Source organism: Pseudophryne corroboree, chromosome 1, assembly GCF_028390025.1.
Source record: "Pseudophryne corroboree isolate aPseCor3 chromosome 1, aPseCor3.hap2, whole genome shotgun sequence".
NCBI classification, from domain to species: Eukaryota; Metazoa; Chordata; class Amphibia; order Anura; family Myobatrachidae; genus Pseudophryne; species Pseudophryne corroboree.
The window spans coordinates 459,282,939-459,299,437 of NC_086444.1; the positions used below are offsets into that span (position 1 = coordinate 459,282,939).

The following is a 16,499-nucleotide window of genomic DNA, read 5'->3' on the forward strand; positions in this document are numbered from 1 at the left end:
CATTCCGGGAGTGGGCAACTGGGAAGCAGACTTCCTCAGCAGGAACGACCTCCACCCGGGAGAGTGGGGACTTCACCCAGAAGTCTTCCACATGATTGTGAACCGTTGGGAAAAACCAAAGGTGGACATGATGGCGTCCCGCCTCAACAAAAAACTGGACAGGTATTGCGCCAGGTCAAGGGACCCTCAGGCAATAGCTGTGGACGCTCTGGTAACACCGTGGGTGTACCAGTCAGTGTATGTGTTCCCTCCTCTGCCTCTCATACCCAAGGTACTGAGAATTATAAGACGGAGAGGAGTAAGAACTATACTCGTGGCTCCGGATTGGCCAAGAAGGACTTGGTACCCGGAACTTCAAGAGATGCTCACAGAGGACCCGTGGCCTCTACCTCTAAGAAGGGACCTGCTCCAGCAAGGACCCTGTCTGTTCCAAGACTTACCGCGGCTGCGTTGACGGCATGGCGGTTGAACGCCGGATCCTGAAGGAAAAAGGCATTCCGGATGAAGTCATCCCTACCCTGATCAAGAATTGAGGACTCGTCCTCAATTTCTCCCTAAGGTGGTTTCAGCGTTTCACCTGAACCAGCCTATTGTGGTACCTGCGGCTACTAGGGACTTGGAGGACTCAAGTTGCTGGACGTTGTCAGGGCCCTGAAAATATATGTTTCCTGGACGGCTGGAGTCAGAAAATCTGACTCGCTGTTTATCCTGTATGCACCCAACAAGCTGGGTGCTCCTGCTTCTAAGCAGACTATTGCTCGTTGGATTTGTAGTACAATTCAGCTTGCACATTCTGTGGCAGGCCTGCCACAGCCAAAATCTGTAAATGCCCACTCCACAAGGAAGGTGGGCTCATCTTGGGCGGCTGCCCGAGAGGTCTCGGCTTTACAACTTTGCCGAGCAGCTACTTGGTCAGGGGCAAACACGTTTGCAAAATTCTACAAATTTGATACCCTGGCTGAGGAGGACCTGGAGTTCCCTCATTCGGTGCTGCAGAGTCATCCGCACTCTCCCGCCCGTTTGGGAGCTTTGGTATAATCCCCATGGTCCTTACGGAGTTCCCCGCATCCACTAGGACGTCAGAGAAAATAAGAATTTACGTACCGATAATTCTATTTCTCGTAGTCCGTAGTGGATGCTGGGCACCCATCCCAAGTGCGGATTGTCTGCAATACTTGTACATAGTTATTGTTAACTAAATCGGGTTATTGTTGTTGTGAGCCATCTTTCCAGAGGCTCCTCTGTTATCATGCTGTTAACTGGGTTCAGATCACAGGTTGTACGGTGTGATTGGTGTGGCTGGTATGAGTCTTACCCGGGATTCATAAATCCTTCCTTATTGTGTACGCTCGTCCGGGCACAGTATCCTAACTGAGGCTTGGAGGAGGGTCATAGGGGGAGGAGCCAGTGCACACCAGGTAGTACTAAAGCTTTACTTTTGTGCCCAGTCTCCTGCGGAGCTGCTATTCCCCATGGTCCTTACGGAGTTCCCAGCATCCACTACGGACTACGAGAAATAGAATTATCGGTAAGTAAATTCTTATTTTTTGTGCTCTATAGTGAGGCTGTCTGCTGCTCCTGTAGTGTTTTTTTTTTTTTTTTGCTTTGATAACTAACTCCCCAACAAAATAAATTTACAGCTAGTTTACAGTTTGGCAGATGCTCTGGAAAGTGTTCATGGAAAAATACAGTAAATACTGTACATCACATCAAAGTCAAAACTATAACTGCTTTAGGGCTATATCTCTTGTTAAAATATCCTTTGTAGTTTTTATTTCTAAATTAATTCTTGCAGCCTCATCAATGCATGCTTGCCAGCTTTTTTGTTGTCTTCTCCAGTAGAAGCCTTGAGAGGAGATGCAAGTGACTACTGCCCCCTCATTGAACCATGTGATATTACCCCCGCCCCCTCCCTACGAACCCGCAATTCCTGTATTATTGTCCCCATCCTGCCCACTTCACTTTGAAGTGGACAGGATGCAAGAGATCCACCCATTCTTGTGGGGTCCTTGGGACTTCCCTAAAAATAAGGCGTCTCCTGGACCTTCTGGGAGAGTAAGTATGCATCTATATGATAAAATGAATCAAGAGCGTTATCTTTATTACATTATTATTATTATTATTATTATTACTATCCAATACATTATGAAGGGAATTACAAACGACAGTTAAACATCATTCTTTGTTCTAGTGGAGGGTATATACACTCCACAGATAGGGTCATATTTTATTCTTGATATCACGTGTTGATGTTTATTATCAGGTGTTAGACGTCTATGGAGGATGCTTTTGCAATTGAAAAAGGGGGATTGCAGCGCATATCTCTGCTGCAATCCACCCATACATACATACATCCCGGGTATACTTAATATTTGCATGTACCCCCTGAAAATGGATGTTTTCCGGAGATATCCTGCAAATATACTTTGATAAACAGGTCCCATAGTGCTTCGATTTGATATAAAATTTATAGCTCTAGCCTGTGAGTCAGCATTGTTAATCACTGTGCTTTACATGCATCAGATTTGTAAAAAAATAAAATAAAAACAACAACAAATGACATGTAGCGCAAACTTTATTGCTTTCTGTGTTTTTTCTTTTGCATTGTTGAACAAATGTTCAGATTTCCAGTCATTTTTAATGCACTGGTGGCTGTTTTGATATCATTGTCCACTTAAGGCCACAATCCCACAACGCCCAATTTCAACCATCACCTATTTGGTGGTAGTGAATGTTGAACATTTGTAGAACCTTGTATTCAAGTAGGTAGTAGATGAAGAAACTATGAGTGGGACTGTGACCTAGGCACAGTCATCTTCTGTGATGTATCAATAATAATAATAATAATAATAATAATAATAATCTAGTTGTTGGTCATGCATCACCTACTCACTTTATCTTACAGATCTGGTTACTTTTTTGCTGGTGATGAAGCTTGTACTGTATGAACTGGTTGATATCATTACAATGATGATAATCAAAATCTTTCCCCGAAGTTCAGATGCTTTATGGGGGTGGATGTTGACAAAGGATAGAATGCAATCTGTCTCTAAAATGGGCATGCACTGGCAGATGGACTGGTTTTTTTTTTAGCTCCATAACAATCATTTTTTAGTTAATGTACATTGTTTATCGGAAGCAGAAAAGTAGAACATCATTCATTAAGTAGGAACAAAGTAAGTTTTTATCTTCAAACCTTAAAGGGACAATTTAAATGTTGTAAATGTTTGTTTTATTTTGATCATCAGTGTTGCCCCATGCTAGGTGGGAATCCCAGGTTCTTGCAATAACTTCTTGCTGCCTTTTGCCACTCAGTCATGTTACGTGTATGACCCATGGTTCCACGTGGAAAAAAAACATCAATATCTCAATGGGTTGGGTACGGGATCCCGGCGGTCAAAATACCGACACCAGAATCCCGATCGTCAGAATGCCGGCAGGGGGGCGAGCAGAATGAAGCCCCTTGCGGGCTCGTTACGGTGGATCGCTTCGCTCGCCACAGGTTCTATTCCCACTCCATGGGTGTCGTGGAGTGGGAATAGCTGTGGCGGCGCTGCCGGCATTCTGGTAGTAGGGATCCCGGCGTCTGGATCCCGACTACATTCCATCTCAACAAATTCACATTGTATCAATACCTCAGACATTCACAGTGACCATCCAATAGATTTAGTGTCACCATCCACACGCATGTTCATGTCCTACGTCGTTTAACTTATACCACTTGTCTTTCCACATTCCATATTATTTTGTTGGGTGTGCTTATGATCTTTCTATCTAACATGTTTTACTGTGACTGCACAAGAGATGTAGAGAAAAGTGTGAAAGCATTACTTGTATCCGTGGATGTTTCTAGCCATCCTTTTTCATGCCAGCACAGACTACACTTGACAGATCTTATTAAATTTTAATCTAGAGTTTACTAGTCCTGACCAGTATGCCTAATACAAACTGAGATTCTGAGCAGTGCATTCATTTTAGCCAATTAGGGATTACAATGTTTCTCTATGCTTTGCTAAATTGCTGGGAGTTAAATGACTTTGGGGGTCATTCCGAGTTGATCGTAGCTATGCTAAATTTAGCACAGCTACAATCAGGAACATAGACATGCAGGGGGACGCCCAGCACAGGGCTAGCACGCCCCGCATGTCAGTCCCTGCCCCGTCGCTGAAGTACAAAAGCATCGCACAGCGGCAATGCTTTTGTACTTCAGGAGTAGCTCCCAGCCAGCGCAGCTTTTGTGTGCTGGCCGGGAGCTACTCGTCGCTGGCCGGCTCGCAGCAGCTGCGTGTGACGTCACGCAGCCGCTGCGGCCCGCCCCCCACACAGTCTGGCCATGCCTGCGATTGCTAGGCAACTGCGCAGTTCTGACCTGATCGCTACGATAAACTGAACCGAGCGATCAGGTGAGAATGACCCCCTTTGTTATGGACTATTACTACACTAGGTTATTTTCACGAATCTATAATCATATTTTTTTTTTCCAGCGAATCTTCCAATGCCAACTATTGCTGCCCTGGATGGAGCAGCCTTAGGAGGAGGCCTAGAAATGGCTTTATCGAGTGACATTATAGTGGCAGGTAAAATCAATGCATAAATGTCTTTATTTTGTTGAATATGTTTTGCATTTCATATCCATTGTTCATATACTGTGTATTTTTCACTAATTTTACAACACAATGTTTACACAGACTAACGGGTCTATTTATCCAAGGTACTTTAAGCCTTTTCATTGATGCTAGTGTCAGACCCCACTGGAGACACTATACACACACACACACACACACACACACACACACACACACACACACACACACACACACACACACACACACACACACACACACACACATTGTATTAGATGTCCCCACACCCCAGTCATCTTCTGTCTCACTTTCCTTTCCTTTGTTTTCTTTACCTTCCAAACTATCCCCACCAGATTGGCTGTAGTGTGAAGCAACCAATGCCCCCTATACATTTGCCGATTTGCTGCCGAGGTGCCCGACGGCCGATATGGACGACCCGGCGGCGGGGGGAGGGAAGTTTCTTCACTCCCCCTGTCACCTGGCCCCATAGCCCTGCATGCTAATATGGACGATATTGCCCATATTGGCTTGCAGGCATATACGAGCCGGCACCAACGATGAACGACCGTGGAACCGCGCATCATTCATCATTGGTGCCTACACACTGAAAGATATAAACAATTTCTCGTTCATTACTGAACTAGATTGTTCATATCTGCTGCACACATTGGCAAGTGTGTAGGCCCCTTTAGTCTTGCTGGACCGCATGGACATATCTGCTGCGATTCATGCCTGCGGGCTTATGGGAATGAGCTGCAGGCTGTGTTTTTACACACAATTGTAACAACATCAAACTCATCCAAGGAAGGTAGGAACGTTTTTCTCAAGTGCCAGTAATACCCCTTTCCGACTGACAATAGCTGGGACACACCCGGGAATGTGTACACAGGTGCGACCCGGCTTGAGACCCCTACAGATTTGCGGCCCGACCCTGCATATTACCGGGTTGGTGACATCACCGTTGACACTACCAGAGGCTGTGCTTGGAGATAATCATCTCCAAGCACCGCCTCCTCCTATGCAGGGAACGGGTGCCGGTCGCCTTGACCCGGCATACCCGTTCACACTGCACCGCATACCGGGATGATCCCAGATTCAACCCTGGTCGAGACCTGGGATGAAATGCCGGAACGCTCGTCCTGGGATATTCTTACAGGACCCTTTCACACTGAGCAAATTCCTGGGTTGATTCACGTTCATGTGCAATAACCCGGGAAACCAGTGTAACAGGGAGAAGGAACATCCTACCACTCTCCCACAAAAAGTAGCTCAAACTTCAGTTGTTGGAGTACCTTATATAGGCATATTTAATTAGCCGCAGGGTTTACCTCATGGCTGATCACCAGTTAATTAGCACGCGCGTGGGGAAAAACTATTCAATTAAATAGCCATTTCCTTAATCAAGAAATTGGGGATTAAATCGTGGAAACTCACTGATTCTGCATGAACTGTTTTTTCCCTCACGTTAACCCTAAGGGTGCGTTTTTCTTTCTTACACCCATAGGGATTAACGCGCAGGTTAATTTGAATTGTATTGCCCTGGCATGGTAATTATTTGTTTAACAGGAAGGGAAGACAGTTAAGGAGAGATGGTATAATAGGAAGAAGTGAAAATTAAAGTGGTAAAAAGGCATGCTATTATATAAGTGATAAGATAAAGTTTAAGATTGATAAGATAAGTGATACTGTAAGATGGAAAATAAGGTCTAACTAGATCAGGCATGTCAAACTCGTGGCCCTCCAGCTGTTGTGAAACTACAAGTCCCAGCATGCTTTGCCAACATACCTTCCACTGATCAGCTGGTAAAGCATGCTGGGACTTGTAGTTTCACAACACCTGGATGACCATGAGTTTGACATGCCTGAACTAGATGATAGTAAAGACAAATATAATAAAATAGTTAAAGACACGGACAGCAAGAAAAAGAGAGAAAACCAGGCAGCACATATAATAAACATGGCAGTCTGCAGGAACACGGGCCATCCATGGACTTCAGGAGGGAGGTACAGGGCCTCAGGTTATAGGCAAATTGAGTGCAGGGCAGGGGGTCCATTTGGTATTCCTTGAGAGTGCTGCTGAGCCATCAGTGCTCAGTGGAGGTCAGTGGGGATGTGGCTGAATGGTGTTGGCAGCGTAGTGAAGGTAGGCTCTCTGTCATTGTTGGTAACATCATCATGCAGAGAAGGAAGGCTACATTGTCTGCGATCAGTGTGTGAACCAGCTGCGGAAGGAAGCCTCAGCCTGTGCAAACTCACTGTAACTAATGGTTGCTGTCTGATGCGGCCATGCAGGCAGTGCGCAGGAGGCTTAAACTGTTGCGTAAAGTACACAACAGGCGGCCTGTGAAATTCAACAAGGGGAATACATGCTCCCCCCCAACACGGCCACTATCCTCTTGGCAGCGCACAAGGAAAGCATGGAGGATAACATCACTGTCCCGCCCAGCAAGGAATTCGTCTGTGTTCTTCTTTCTAGCACTGCAGGCAATGGGGAAGGCAGACCCTGGAGGGGCTTTGTTCCCCGTAGCAGTAGCAATGGCAAGTCGGCACCCACAGTAGCTGTCTCTTTTGGTAGGAGCCAGGGGCGCCCCCCCTGGGCCCCGGACAAAAGTCCCGACAGTACCCCCTGATGGAGGCCCTGCCGACACAGCTTACAAGTACCATAATATCAAGTCCAGCGGGGCCTTTCCTGGTGGCCCTATCCGCCCATGCTGATGGAGACCCATTCAAAATTTCTAAGGAGTTGGCATAAAAGCCCCAGTGTTTTACATAAATGATCCAAGGTAGATACAGGAAGTGTGAATCTCCAGGAACTCTTTATCATATCTAGAGAGTGTGCTTCCTTATAGCACCTAACTAGAATTTTGTAATTGCATTTTCTTAAGATGCAGCGAGATATATTCTTCTATGGACCGATTATAAACTATGGAGATGGTAAAAAAAAAAATCTGAATTTTTGTCTGTCTGTTCGTTCCGGCATCGTGCGAAAACTACTGGATGAATTTGGATTGCGTTTTCACTATTGTACAGTCTAGCTTAAGCTGGCCATACATCAGGACGATATCTTTCCAACCAGCCAACTAGTTGGCTGGTTGGAAAGATAATGTGGCAGTGTGTGGGAGCAAACGATTATCAGCCGTTTGCTCCCACACGCTGAAAAACGGACAGAAACGGTCTGTCCAACTAGTTGGGAAAATCAAACCTGTTTGATTTTCCCAACCAATCGTTCAGGTGTAGGGGAAACTTTCCCCCCAACTGAACGATAAGTAGGCGGACACTGCCTGCCAGTGTCCGCCTACTGCGTCGGCAGCATGAAAAGCCCCCCCCATTACCTGTGACAGCGGGCTGTGCAGTGCGGGTCCTGAAAAGGGGGCGGAGCTACGGCGGCACTGGGGGCGGGGCTACACTGAATAAAGGGGCGGGGCTACACGGGACCAGACAGCTTTGCAGTGACGGCTAGCCAGACTTGGTAAGTGGAGGGTGAGAGAGAAGTGAGTGTGTGTGTGTGTGTGTGTGTGTGTGTGTGTGTGTGTGTATGGTGGGGTGTGTGTGTGTGTTTGTATATATGTGTGTGTGTGTGTGTGTGTGTGTGTGTGTGTGTATGGTGGGGGTGTGTGTGTGTTTGTATATATGTGTGAAGTGTGTGTGTGAGGTATGTCTGTGTGTGCGCGCTTTATGGACGCCACTGCTGGGGGGGCCATTACATGCAAGGACGCTACTACTATAGGGGGGGCATTACGTATAAGGACGCTACTATTGCTGGGGGGGGGGGCATTACATATAACGAAACAACTGCTGGGGGGGGCATTATGTATAAGGACGCTACTATTACTGGGGGGGCATTACCTATAACAATGCTACTACTACTGGGGGGCATTATGTATAAGAACGCTACTACTACATGGGGGCAATACATATAACGATGCTACTACTACTGGGGGGGCATTATGTATAAGAACGCTACTACTACAGGGGGGCATTACATATAACGATGCTACTACTACTGGGGGGGCATTATGTATAAGGAGGCTACTAATACTGGGGGGGGGCATTACATATAAGGACGCTACTACTGGGGGGGCATTATGTATAAGGACTCTTACTACTGGGGGGCATTATGTATAAGGACGGTGCTACTACTACTGGGAGGGCATTACATGTAAGGATGCTACTACTACTGGGGGGGGGCATTATGTATAAGGACGGTACTACTACTGGGGGCACATTACGTATAAGGATGCTACTACTACAGGGGTGGCATTACGTATAAGGACGCTGGATCAGATGAGTATAATTATCTTTTATTTTCAGGTACCCGTGGATTCTACTTGGAGAAGAGGACCGACTGCTTCGTGTCAACATAGGTAAGTATGTGTGTGTCGACATGTGTGAAATAAAGTTTTACTGTCACGGTGTGTGTCTCCTGTTTTTATTTGGGTATTTTTTTTCCATTAGAACTACAGGTACCAGCGGGCCCGTTTTTCTCCCGCATGCTGGTACTTGTGGTTCTCCAAGTACCAGCTTGCGGGGGAGGCTTGCTGGGATTTGTAGTACTACTGGAAAAAACAATATTCTTTCAATTTTCTCAAGGCTATCAGCCCCCCATCCGCAGCCTTTGGATGGGGGGGACAGCCTCGGGCTTCACCCCTGGCCCTTGAGTTGCTGGGGGGGGGGACCCCTTGATTGAAGTGGTCCCCACTCCCCCAGGGTACCCCGGCCAGGGGTGACTAGTTGGATATTTAATGCCATGGCCGCAGGGCACTGTATAAAAGTGACCCCCGGCTGTGGCATTATCTGTCCAGCTAGTGGAGTCTGATGCTGGTGTAAAAAATATGGGGGACCCCCTACTCTTTTTGTCCCCCGTATTTTTTGCACCAGCACCAGGCGCAGAGCCCGGTGCTGGTTTTAAAAATACGGGGGATCCCCTGTCCGTTTTTTCCCCGGATTTTTAGAACCAGGACCGGCTCGAAGAGCCCGAGGCTGGTTATGCTTTGGAGGGGGGACCCCACGCAATTCTTTTTCGGGTTTTTCCCATTCCATTTAAAAAAAAAATATATATATATATATATATATAATAATCTTTAAAAAAATATATAAATAATACTTGTGCCTCCAAAAAAGAGGGCACCAGGCAAGCTGTACATTTTACTACATTGGGAGTGCCGAATATCTACATCTTATATATATATATATATATATATATATATTTGCCTTGGCAGCCCAACCATGCTGGTATCCATAGTTCAGTATAAAAATAAGTAAATCTAATAAATGTATGGTGGTGAAAGAAAAGCCCAGTTTCACTGAAAAAAAGACACTTCTGCATGTTTTGAAATTAAAAAAACAAAACAAAACTGAAGAACTGTAGGCAGGCACTGTCCGCCTACTTCGGTGACATCACAAGTTGGACAGAAGTTGGAAGATTGGTTGGTCTGATGAAAAGTTGGTTAGATGTGTGGAGCACTGGTAAAAAGTTGGTGAGATGTGTGGGGCACTGTTTTAGTTGAACAGACAAGTTGGATGGTTGGAAGTTTGGAGTGTTGGAGAAAAGTTGGTCTGATGTATGGCTAGCATTAGTCAACTAAAAAGAAATTGAGTTATGTACGTATGATCTCAATGTGACATCAGGTAGAGGAGCAATAAAGGAAAAACTATGTGCTTGCCAAGCTTCCTGTAAACGTCTGCTTTGCTATGACGATCAACAAGATGCAGGGGCAAACGCTCAGGGCTGCAGGCATAGATCTTAGGACCAGCTGCTTATCCCATGGACAGCTTTATGTGGCTTGCTCACGAGTTAGTAGCCTCAAACATCATTTTGTGTTAATCCCTGATGGAAAGGCTGCAAATCTTGTAAATTTTGTAAGCTGAGAAATAACAGACATTCATGCGAGCGAAGCCACAAGCAAATGCTAGTTTATTATATAATTCCGTCCCTGGAAACAGCCCCATTTTCAAGCGAAAACGTGGCTGTTTCTCACGAAAACACACAAGTTTCACTAAACCTGTGTGTTTCGGGAGGACAGCTCTTTTTTTATGGGTGCTTCTAATTGGAAATCCTGTAAAAAAAACAAAAAAAAAAAACATCAGTGGAACATCGGAAAAAAGTGAGGGAAAACTGAAGTTTTTTCACAACCAATGTTTCTCTAACGTCCTAGTGGATGCTGGGGACTCCGTAAGGACCATGGGGAATAGACGGGCTCCGCAGGAGACATGGGCACTTTAAGAAAGAATTTAGATTCTGGTTTGCTCTGGCTCCTCCCTCTATGTCCCTCCTCCAGACCTCAGTTTGAGACTGTGCCCGGACGAACTGGGTGCTGTTCAGTGAGCTCTCCTGAGCTTGCTGTGAGAAAGTATTTTGTTAGGTTTTTTATTTTCAGGGAGCTCTGCTGGCAACAGACTCCCTGCATCGTGGGACTGAGGGGAGAGAAGCAGCCCTACTCTCTGAAGCTAGGTCCTGCTTCTTAGGCTACTGGACACCATTAGCTCCAGAGGGATCGTACGCAGGATCTCACCCTCGCCGTCCGTTCCCGGAGCCGCGCCGCCGCCCCCCTCGCAGAGCCGGAAGACAGAAGCCGGGTGAGTATGAGAAGCAAGAAGACTTCAAAATCGGCGGCAGAATACTCCGTTCTTCACTGAGGTAACGCACAGCACTGCAGCTGTGCGCCATTGCTCCCACACACACCTCACATACTCCGGTCACTGTAAGGGTGCAGGGCGCAGGGGGGGGGGGGGGGGCGCCCTGGGCAGCATATGGACCTCTTTTGGCAAAAGTACACATATATACAGTTGGGCACTGTATATATGTATGAGCCCCCGCCAAGAAAATGCATATTTGAGCGGGACAGAAGCCCGCCGTCGAGGGGGCGGGGCTTCTCCCTCAGCACTCACCAGCACCATTTTTTCTCCACAGCTCCGCTGAGAAGAAGCTCCCCAGGCTCTCCCCTGCAGATTCACGGTAGAAGAGGGTAAAAAGAGAGGGGGGGCACATAAATTAGGCGCAAAAACACAATATACAGCAGCTACTGGGTTAACATTAAGTTACTGTGTTATTCCTGGGTCATAGCGCTGGGGTGTGTGCGGGCATACTCTCTCTCTGTCTCTCCAAAGGGCCTTGTGGGGGAACTGTCTTCGAAAAGGGCATTCCCTGTGTGTGTGGTGTCGGTACGCTTGTGTCGACATGTCTGATGAGGAAGGCTATGTGGAAGCAGAGCGGGAGCAAATGAATGTGGTGTCTCTGCCGACGGCACCGACACCTGATTGGATGGATATGTGGAAGGTTTTAAATGATAGTGTGAATTTCTTACATAAAAGGTTAGAAAAAGCTGAAGCCTTAGGACAGTCAGGGTCCCTGCCCATGCCTGATCCTATGTCGCAGAGGCCGTCAGGGTCTCAGAAGCGCCCACTATCCCAAATTGTTGACATGGATACCGACATGGATTCTGACTCCAGTGTCGATTACGATGATGCAAAGTTACAGCCAAAATTGGCTAAATCCATCCGTTATATGATTATAGCAATTAAGGATGTGTTGCACATCACAGAGGAAACCCCAGTCCCTGACAGGAGGGTTCATATGTATGGGGAAAAGAAGCCACAGGTAACCTTTCCCCCCTCACATGAGCTAAATGAGTTATGTGAAAAGGCTTGGGAAACTCCAGATAAAAAACTGCAGATTTCCAAAAGGATTCTTATGGCGTATCCTTTCCCGCCAACGGACAGGTTACGCTGGGAATCCTCCCCTAGAGTGGACAAGGCTTTAACACGCTTGTCCAAGAAGGTAGCCCTGCCGTCACAGGATACGGCTACCCTCAAAGATGCTGCGGATGGAAAACAGGAGGGTACCCTGAAGTCCATTTATACACATTCAGGTACCTTACTGAGGCCGGCAATCGCGTCGGCCTGGGTGTGTAGTGCTGTAGCAGCATGGACGGATACCTTATCTGAGGAACTTGATACCTTGGACAAGGATACTATATTAATGACCATGGGGCATATTAAGGACGCTGTCCTATATATGAGAGATGCTCAAAGAGACATTAGTCTGCTGGGTTCTAGAATCAATGCTATGTCGATTTCTGCCAGAAGGGTCCTGTGGACTCTGCAATGGACAGGTGATGCCGACTCAAAAAGGCATATGGAGGTTTTACCTTACAAGTGTGAGGAATTGTTTGGGGAGGGTCTCTCGGACCTGGTCTCCACAGCTACTGCTGGAAAGTCAAATTTTTTGCCATATATTTCCTCACAGCCTAAGAAAGCACCGTATTATCAAATGCAGTCCTTTCGATCTCAGAAAAACAAGAAAGTTCGAGGTCCGTCCTTTCTTGCCAGAGGCAGGGGCAGAGGAAAGAAGCTGCACAACACAGCTAGTTCCCAAGAACAAAGGTCCTCCCCGGCCTCTACAAAATCCACCGCATGACGCTGGGGCTCCACAGGTGGAGCTAGGCCCGGTGGGGGCGCGTCTTCGAAATTTCAGCCACAAGTGGGTTCACTCCCAGTTGGATCCTTGGGCAATAGAGATTGTGTCTCAGGGATACAAGCTGGAATTCGAAGAGATGCCCCCTCACCGATACCTCAAATCGGCCCTGCCAGCTTCCCCCCACGAGAGGGAATTAGTGTTAACTGCAATTCAAAAATTGTATCTTCAACAGGTGGTGGTCAAGGTTCCCCTCCTTCAACAAGGAAGGGGTTATTATTCGACCATGTTCGTAGTCCCGAAACCAGGCGGTTCGGTCAGACCCATATTGAATTTAAAATCCCTGAACATGTACCTGAAAAGGTTCCGGTTCAAGATGGAATCGCTGAGAGCGGTTATCGCAAGCCTGGAAGGGGGGGATTTTATGGTGTCTCTGGACATAAAGGATGCATACCTTCATGTCCCCATTTATCCGCCTCATCAGGCGTACCTCAGATTTGTTGTACAGGATTGTCATTACCAATTTCAGACGTTGCCGTTTGGTCTCTCCACGGCACCGAGAATATTTACCAAGGTAATGGCGGAAATGATGGTACTCCTGCGAAAGCAAGGGGTCACAATTATCCCATACTTGGACGATCTCCTCATAAAAGCGAGATCAAGAGAGCAGTTGCTAATCAGCGTAGCACTTTCTCTGGAAGTGTTACGGCAACACGGCTGGATCCTAAATATTCCAAAGTCGCAGTTGGTCCCTACGACTCGTCTGTCTTTCCTGGGCATGATCCTAGACACAGACCAGAAAAGGGTTTATCTCCCGATAGAGAAAGCTCAGGAACTCATGACTCTGGTCAGGAACCTATTAAAACCAAAACAGGTGTCTGTGCATCACTGCACTCGAGTCCTGGGAAAGATGGTGGCATCATACGAGGCCATTCCCTTCGGCAGGTTCCATGCGAGGACCTTTCAATGGGACTTACTGGACAAGTGGTCCGGATCACATCTTCAGATGCATCGGTTAATCACCCTATCCCCCAGGGCCAGGGTGTCGCTCCTGTGGTGGTTGCAGAGTGCTCACCTTCTCGAGGGCCGCAGATTCGGCATTCAGGACTGGGTCCTGGTGACCACGGATGCAAGACTCCGAGGGTGGGGAGCAGTCACACAGGGAAGAAATTTCCAAGGTCTGTGGTCAAATCAGGAGACTTGCCTTCACATCAATGTCCTGGAACTAAGGGCCATATACAACGCCCTACGTCAAGCGGAGACCCTGCTTCGAGACCAACCGGTTCTGATTCAGTCAGACAACATCACCGCAGTGGCTCATGTAAACCGACAAGGCGGCACAAGGAGCAGGGTGGCGGTGGCGGAAGCCACCAGAATTCTTCGCTGGGCGGAAAATCACGTAAGCGCACTGTCAGCAGTGTTCATCCCGGGAGTGGACAGCTGGGAAGCAGACTTCCTCAGCAGGAACGACCTCCACCCGGGAGAGTGGGGACTTCACCCAGAAGTCTTCCACATGATTGTGAACCGTTGGGAAAAACCAAAGGTGGACATGATGGCATCCCGCCTCAACAAAAAACTACAGAGGTATTGCGCCAGGTCAATGGACCCTCAGGCGATAGCTGTAGACGCCCTGGTGACACAGTGGGTGTTCCAGTCGGTCTATGTATTTCCTCCTCTTCCTCTCATACCCAAGGTGCTGAGAATAATAAGAAAAAGAGGAGTGAAAACGATACTCATTGTTCCAGATTGGCCACGAAGGACTTGGTATCCAGATCTGCAAGAAATGCTCACAGAGGACCCGTGGCCTCTTCCTCTAAGACGGGACCTGTTGCAACAAGGGCCCTGTCTGTTCCAAGACTTACCGCGGCTGCGTTTGACGGCATGGCGGTTGAACGCCGGATCCTAGCGGAGAAAGGCATTCCGGATGAGGTCATTCCTGCGCTGATAAAGGCTAGGAAGGACGTGACAGCTCAACATTATCACCGTATATGGCGATAATATGTTGCTTGGTGTGAGGCCAGGAATGCCCCTATGGAGGAATTCCAGCTAGGCCGTTTCCTTCACTTCCTACAGTCAGGAGTGAATTTGGGCCTAAAATTGGGTTCCATTAAGGTCCAGATTTCGGCCCTATCCATTTTCTTCCAAAAGGAGTTGACTTCTCTACCTGAAGTTCAGACGTTTGTAAAGGGAGTGCTGCATATTCAGCCCCCTTTTGTGCCTCCAGTGGCACCTTGGGATCTTAACGTGGTGTTGAGTTTCCTGAAATCCCACTGGTTTGAACCACTCAAAACGGTGGAGTTGAAATATCTCACGTGGAAGGTGGTCATGCTATTAGCCTTGGCTTCGGCTAGGCGAGTGTCAGAGTTGGCGGCTTTGTCACATAAAAGCCCCTATCTGGTTTTCCATGCGGATAGAGCAGAATTGCGGACCCGTCCACAATTTCTGCCGAAAGTGGTTTCATCCTTTCATATAAACCAACCTATTGTGGTGCCTGTGGCTACTACTGACTTGGAGGATTCCGAGTTGCTTGATGTAGTCAGGGCTTTGAAGGTTTATGTAGCCAGAACGGCTAGGGTCAGGAAAACAGAGTCTTTGTTTATCCTGCTTCCAACAAGCTTGGTGCTCCTGCTTCAAAGCAGACTATTGGCCGCTAGATCTGTAACACGATTCAGCAGGCTCATTCTGCGGCTGGATTGCCGCTGCCAAAATCAGTTAAGGCCCATTCCACTAGGATGGTGGGCTCTTCTTGGGCGGCTGCCCGAGGGGTCTCGGCATTACAGCTTTGCCGAGCGGCTACTTGGTCAGGTTCAAACACTTTTGCAAAGTTCTACAAGTTTGATACCCTGGCCGAGGAGGACCTTGTGTTTGCTCAATCGGTGCTGCAGAGTCATCCGCACTCTTCCGCCCGTTTGGGAGCTTTGGTATAATCCCCATGGTCCTTACGGAGTCCCCAGCATCCACTAGGACGTTAGAGAAAATAAGATTTTACTTACCGGTAAATCTATTTCTCGTAGTCCGTAGTGGATGCTGGGCGCCCGTCCCAAGTGCGGACTTCTTCTGCAATGCTTGTATATAGTTATTGCTTAAATAAGGGTTATGTTATGGTTGCATCAGGGTTAACCTGTTGCTCTGTTATTGTTCATACTGTTGACTGGGTATGTTTATCTCAAGTTATACGGTGTGATTGGTGTGGCTGGTATGAATCTTGCCCTGGATTACCAAAATCCTTTCCTTGTACTGTCAGCTCTTCCGGGCACAGTTTCTCTAACTGAGGTCTGGAGGAGGGACATAGAGGGAGGAGCCAGAGCACACCAGAATCTAAATTCTTTCTTAAAGTGCCCATGTCTCCTGCGGAGCCCGTCTATTCCCCATGGTTTTTACGGAGTCCCCAGCATCCACTACGGACTACGAGAAATAGATTTACCGGTAAGTAAAATCTTATTTTTATCTCCTGTAATAGGATACCACCCTTGATGTTAAGGTAATACATCTCTTTATAGAAT

At 47.3% G+C, this 16,499-nt stretch overlaps 1 protein-coding gene across 3 annotated transcripts in view; it reads left to right on the plus strand.

The window, feature by feature from the left end:
• AUH (AU RNA binding methylglutaconyl-CoA hydratase) overlaps positions 1 to 16,499 on the plus strand; it is a 625,046-nt gene that overhangs the window by 352,433 nt on the left and 256,114 nt on the right. For all 3 annotated transcript variants that reach the window (XM_063913676.1, XM_063913677.1, XM_063913675.1), the window contains one exon: positions 4,485 to 4,577. In XM_063913676.1, the coding sequence (XP_063769746.1) occupies positions 4,485 to 4,577 (93 nt within the window). The remainder of the gene's footprint in view (positions 1 to 4,484; positions 4,578 to 16,499) is intronic.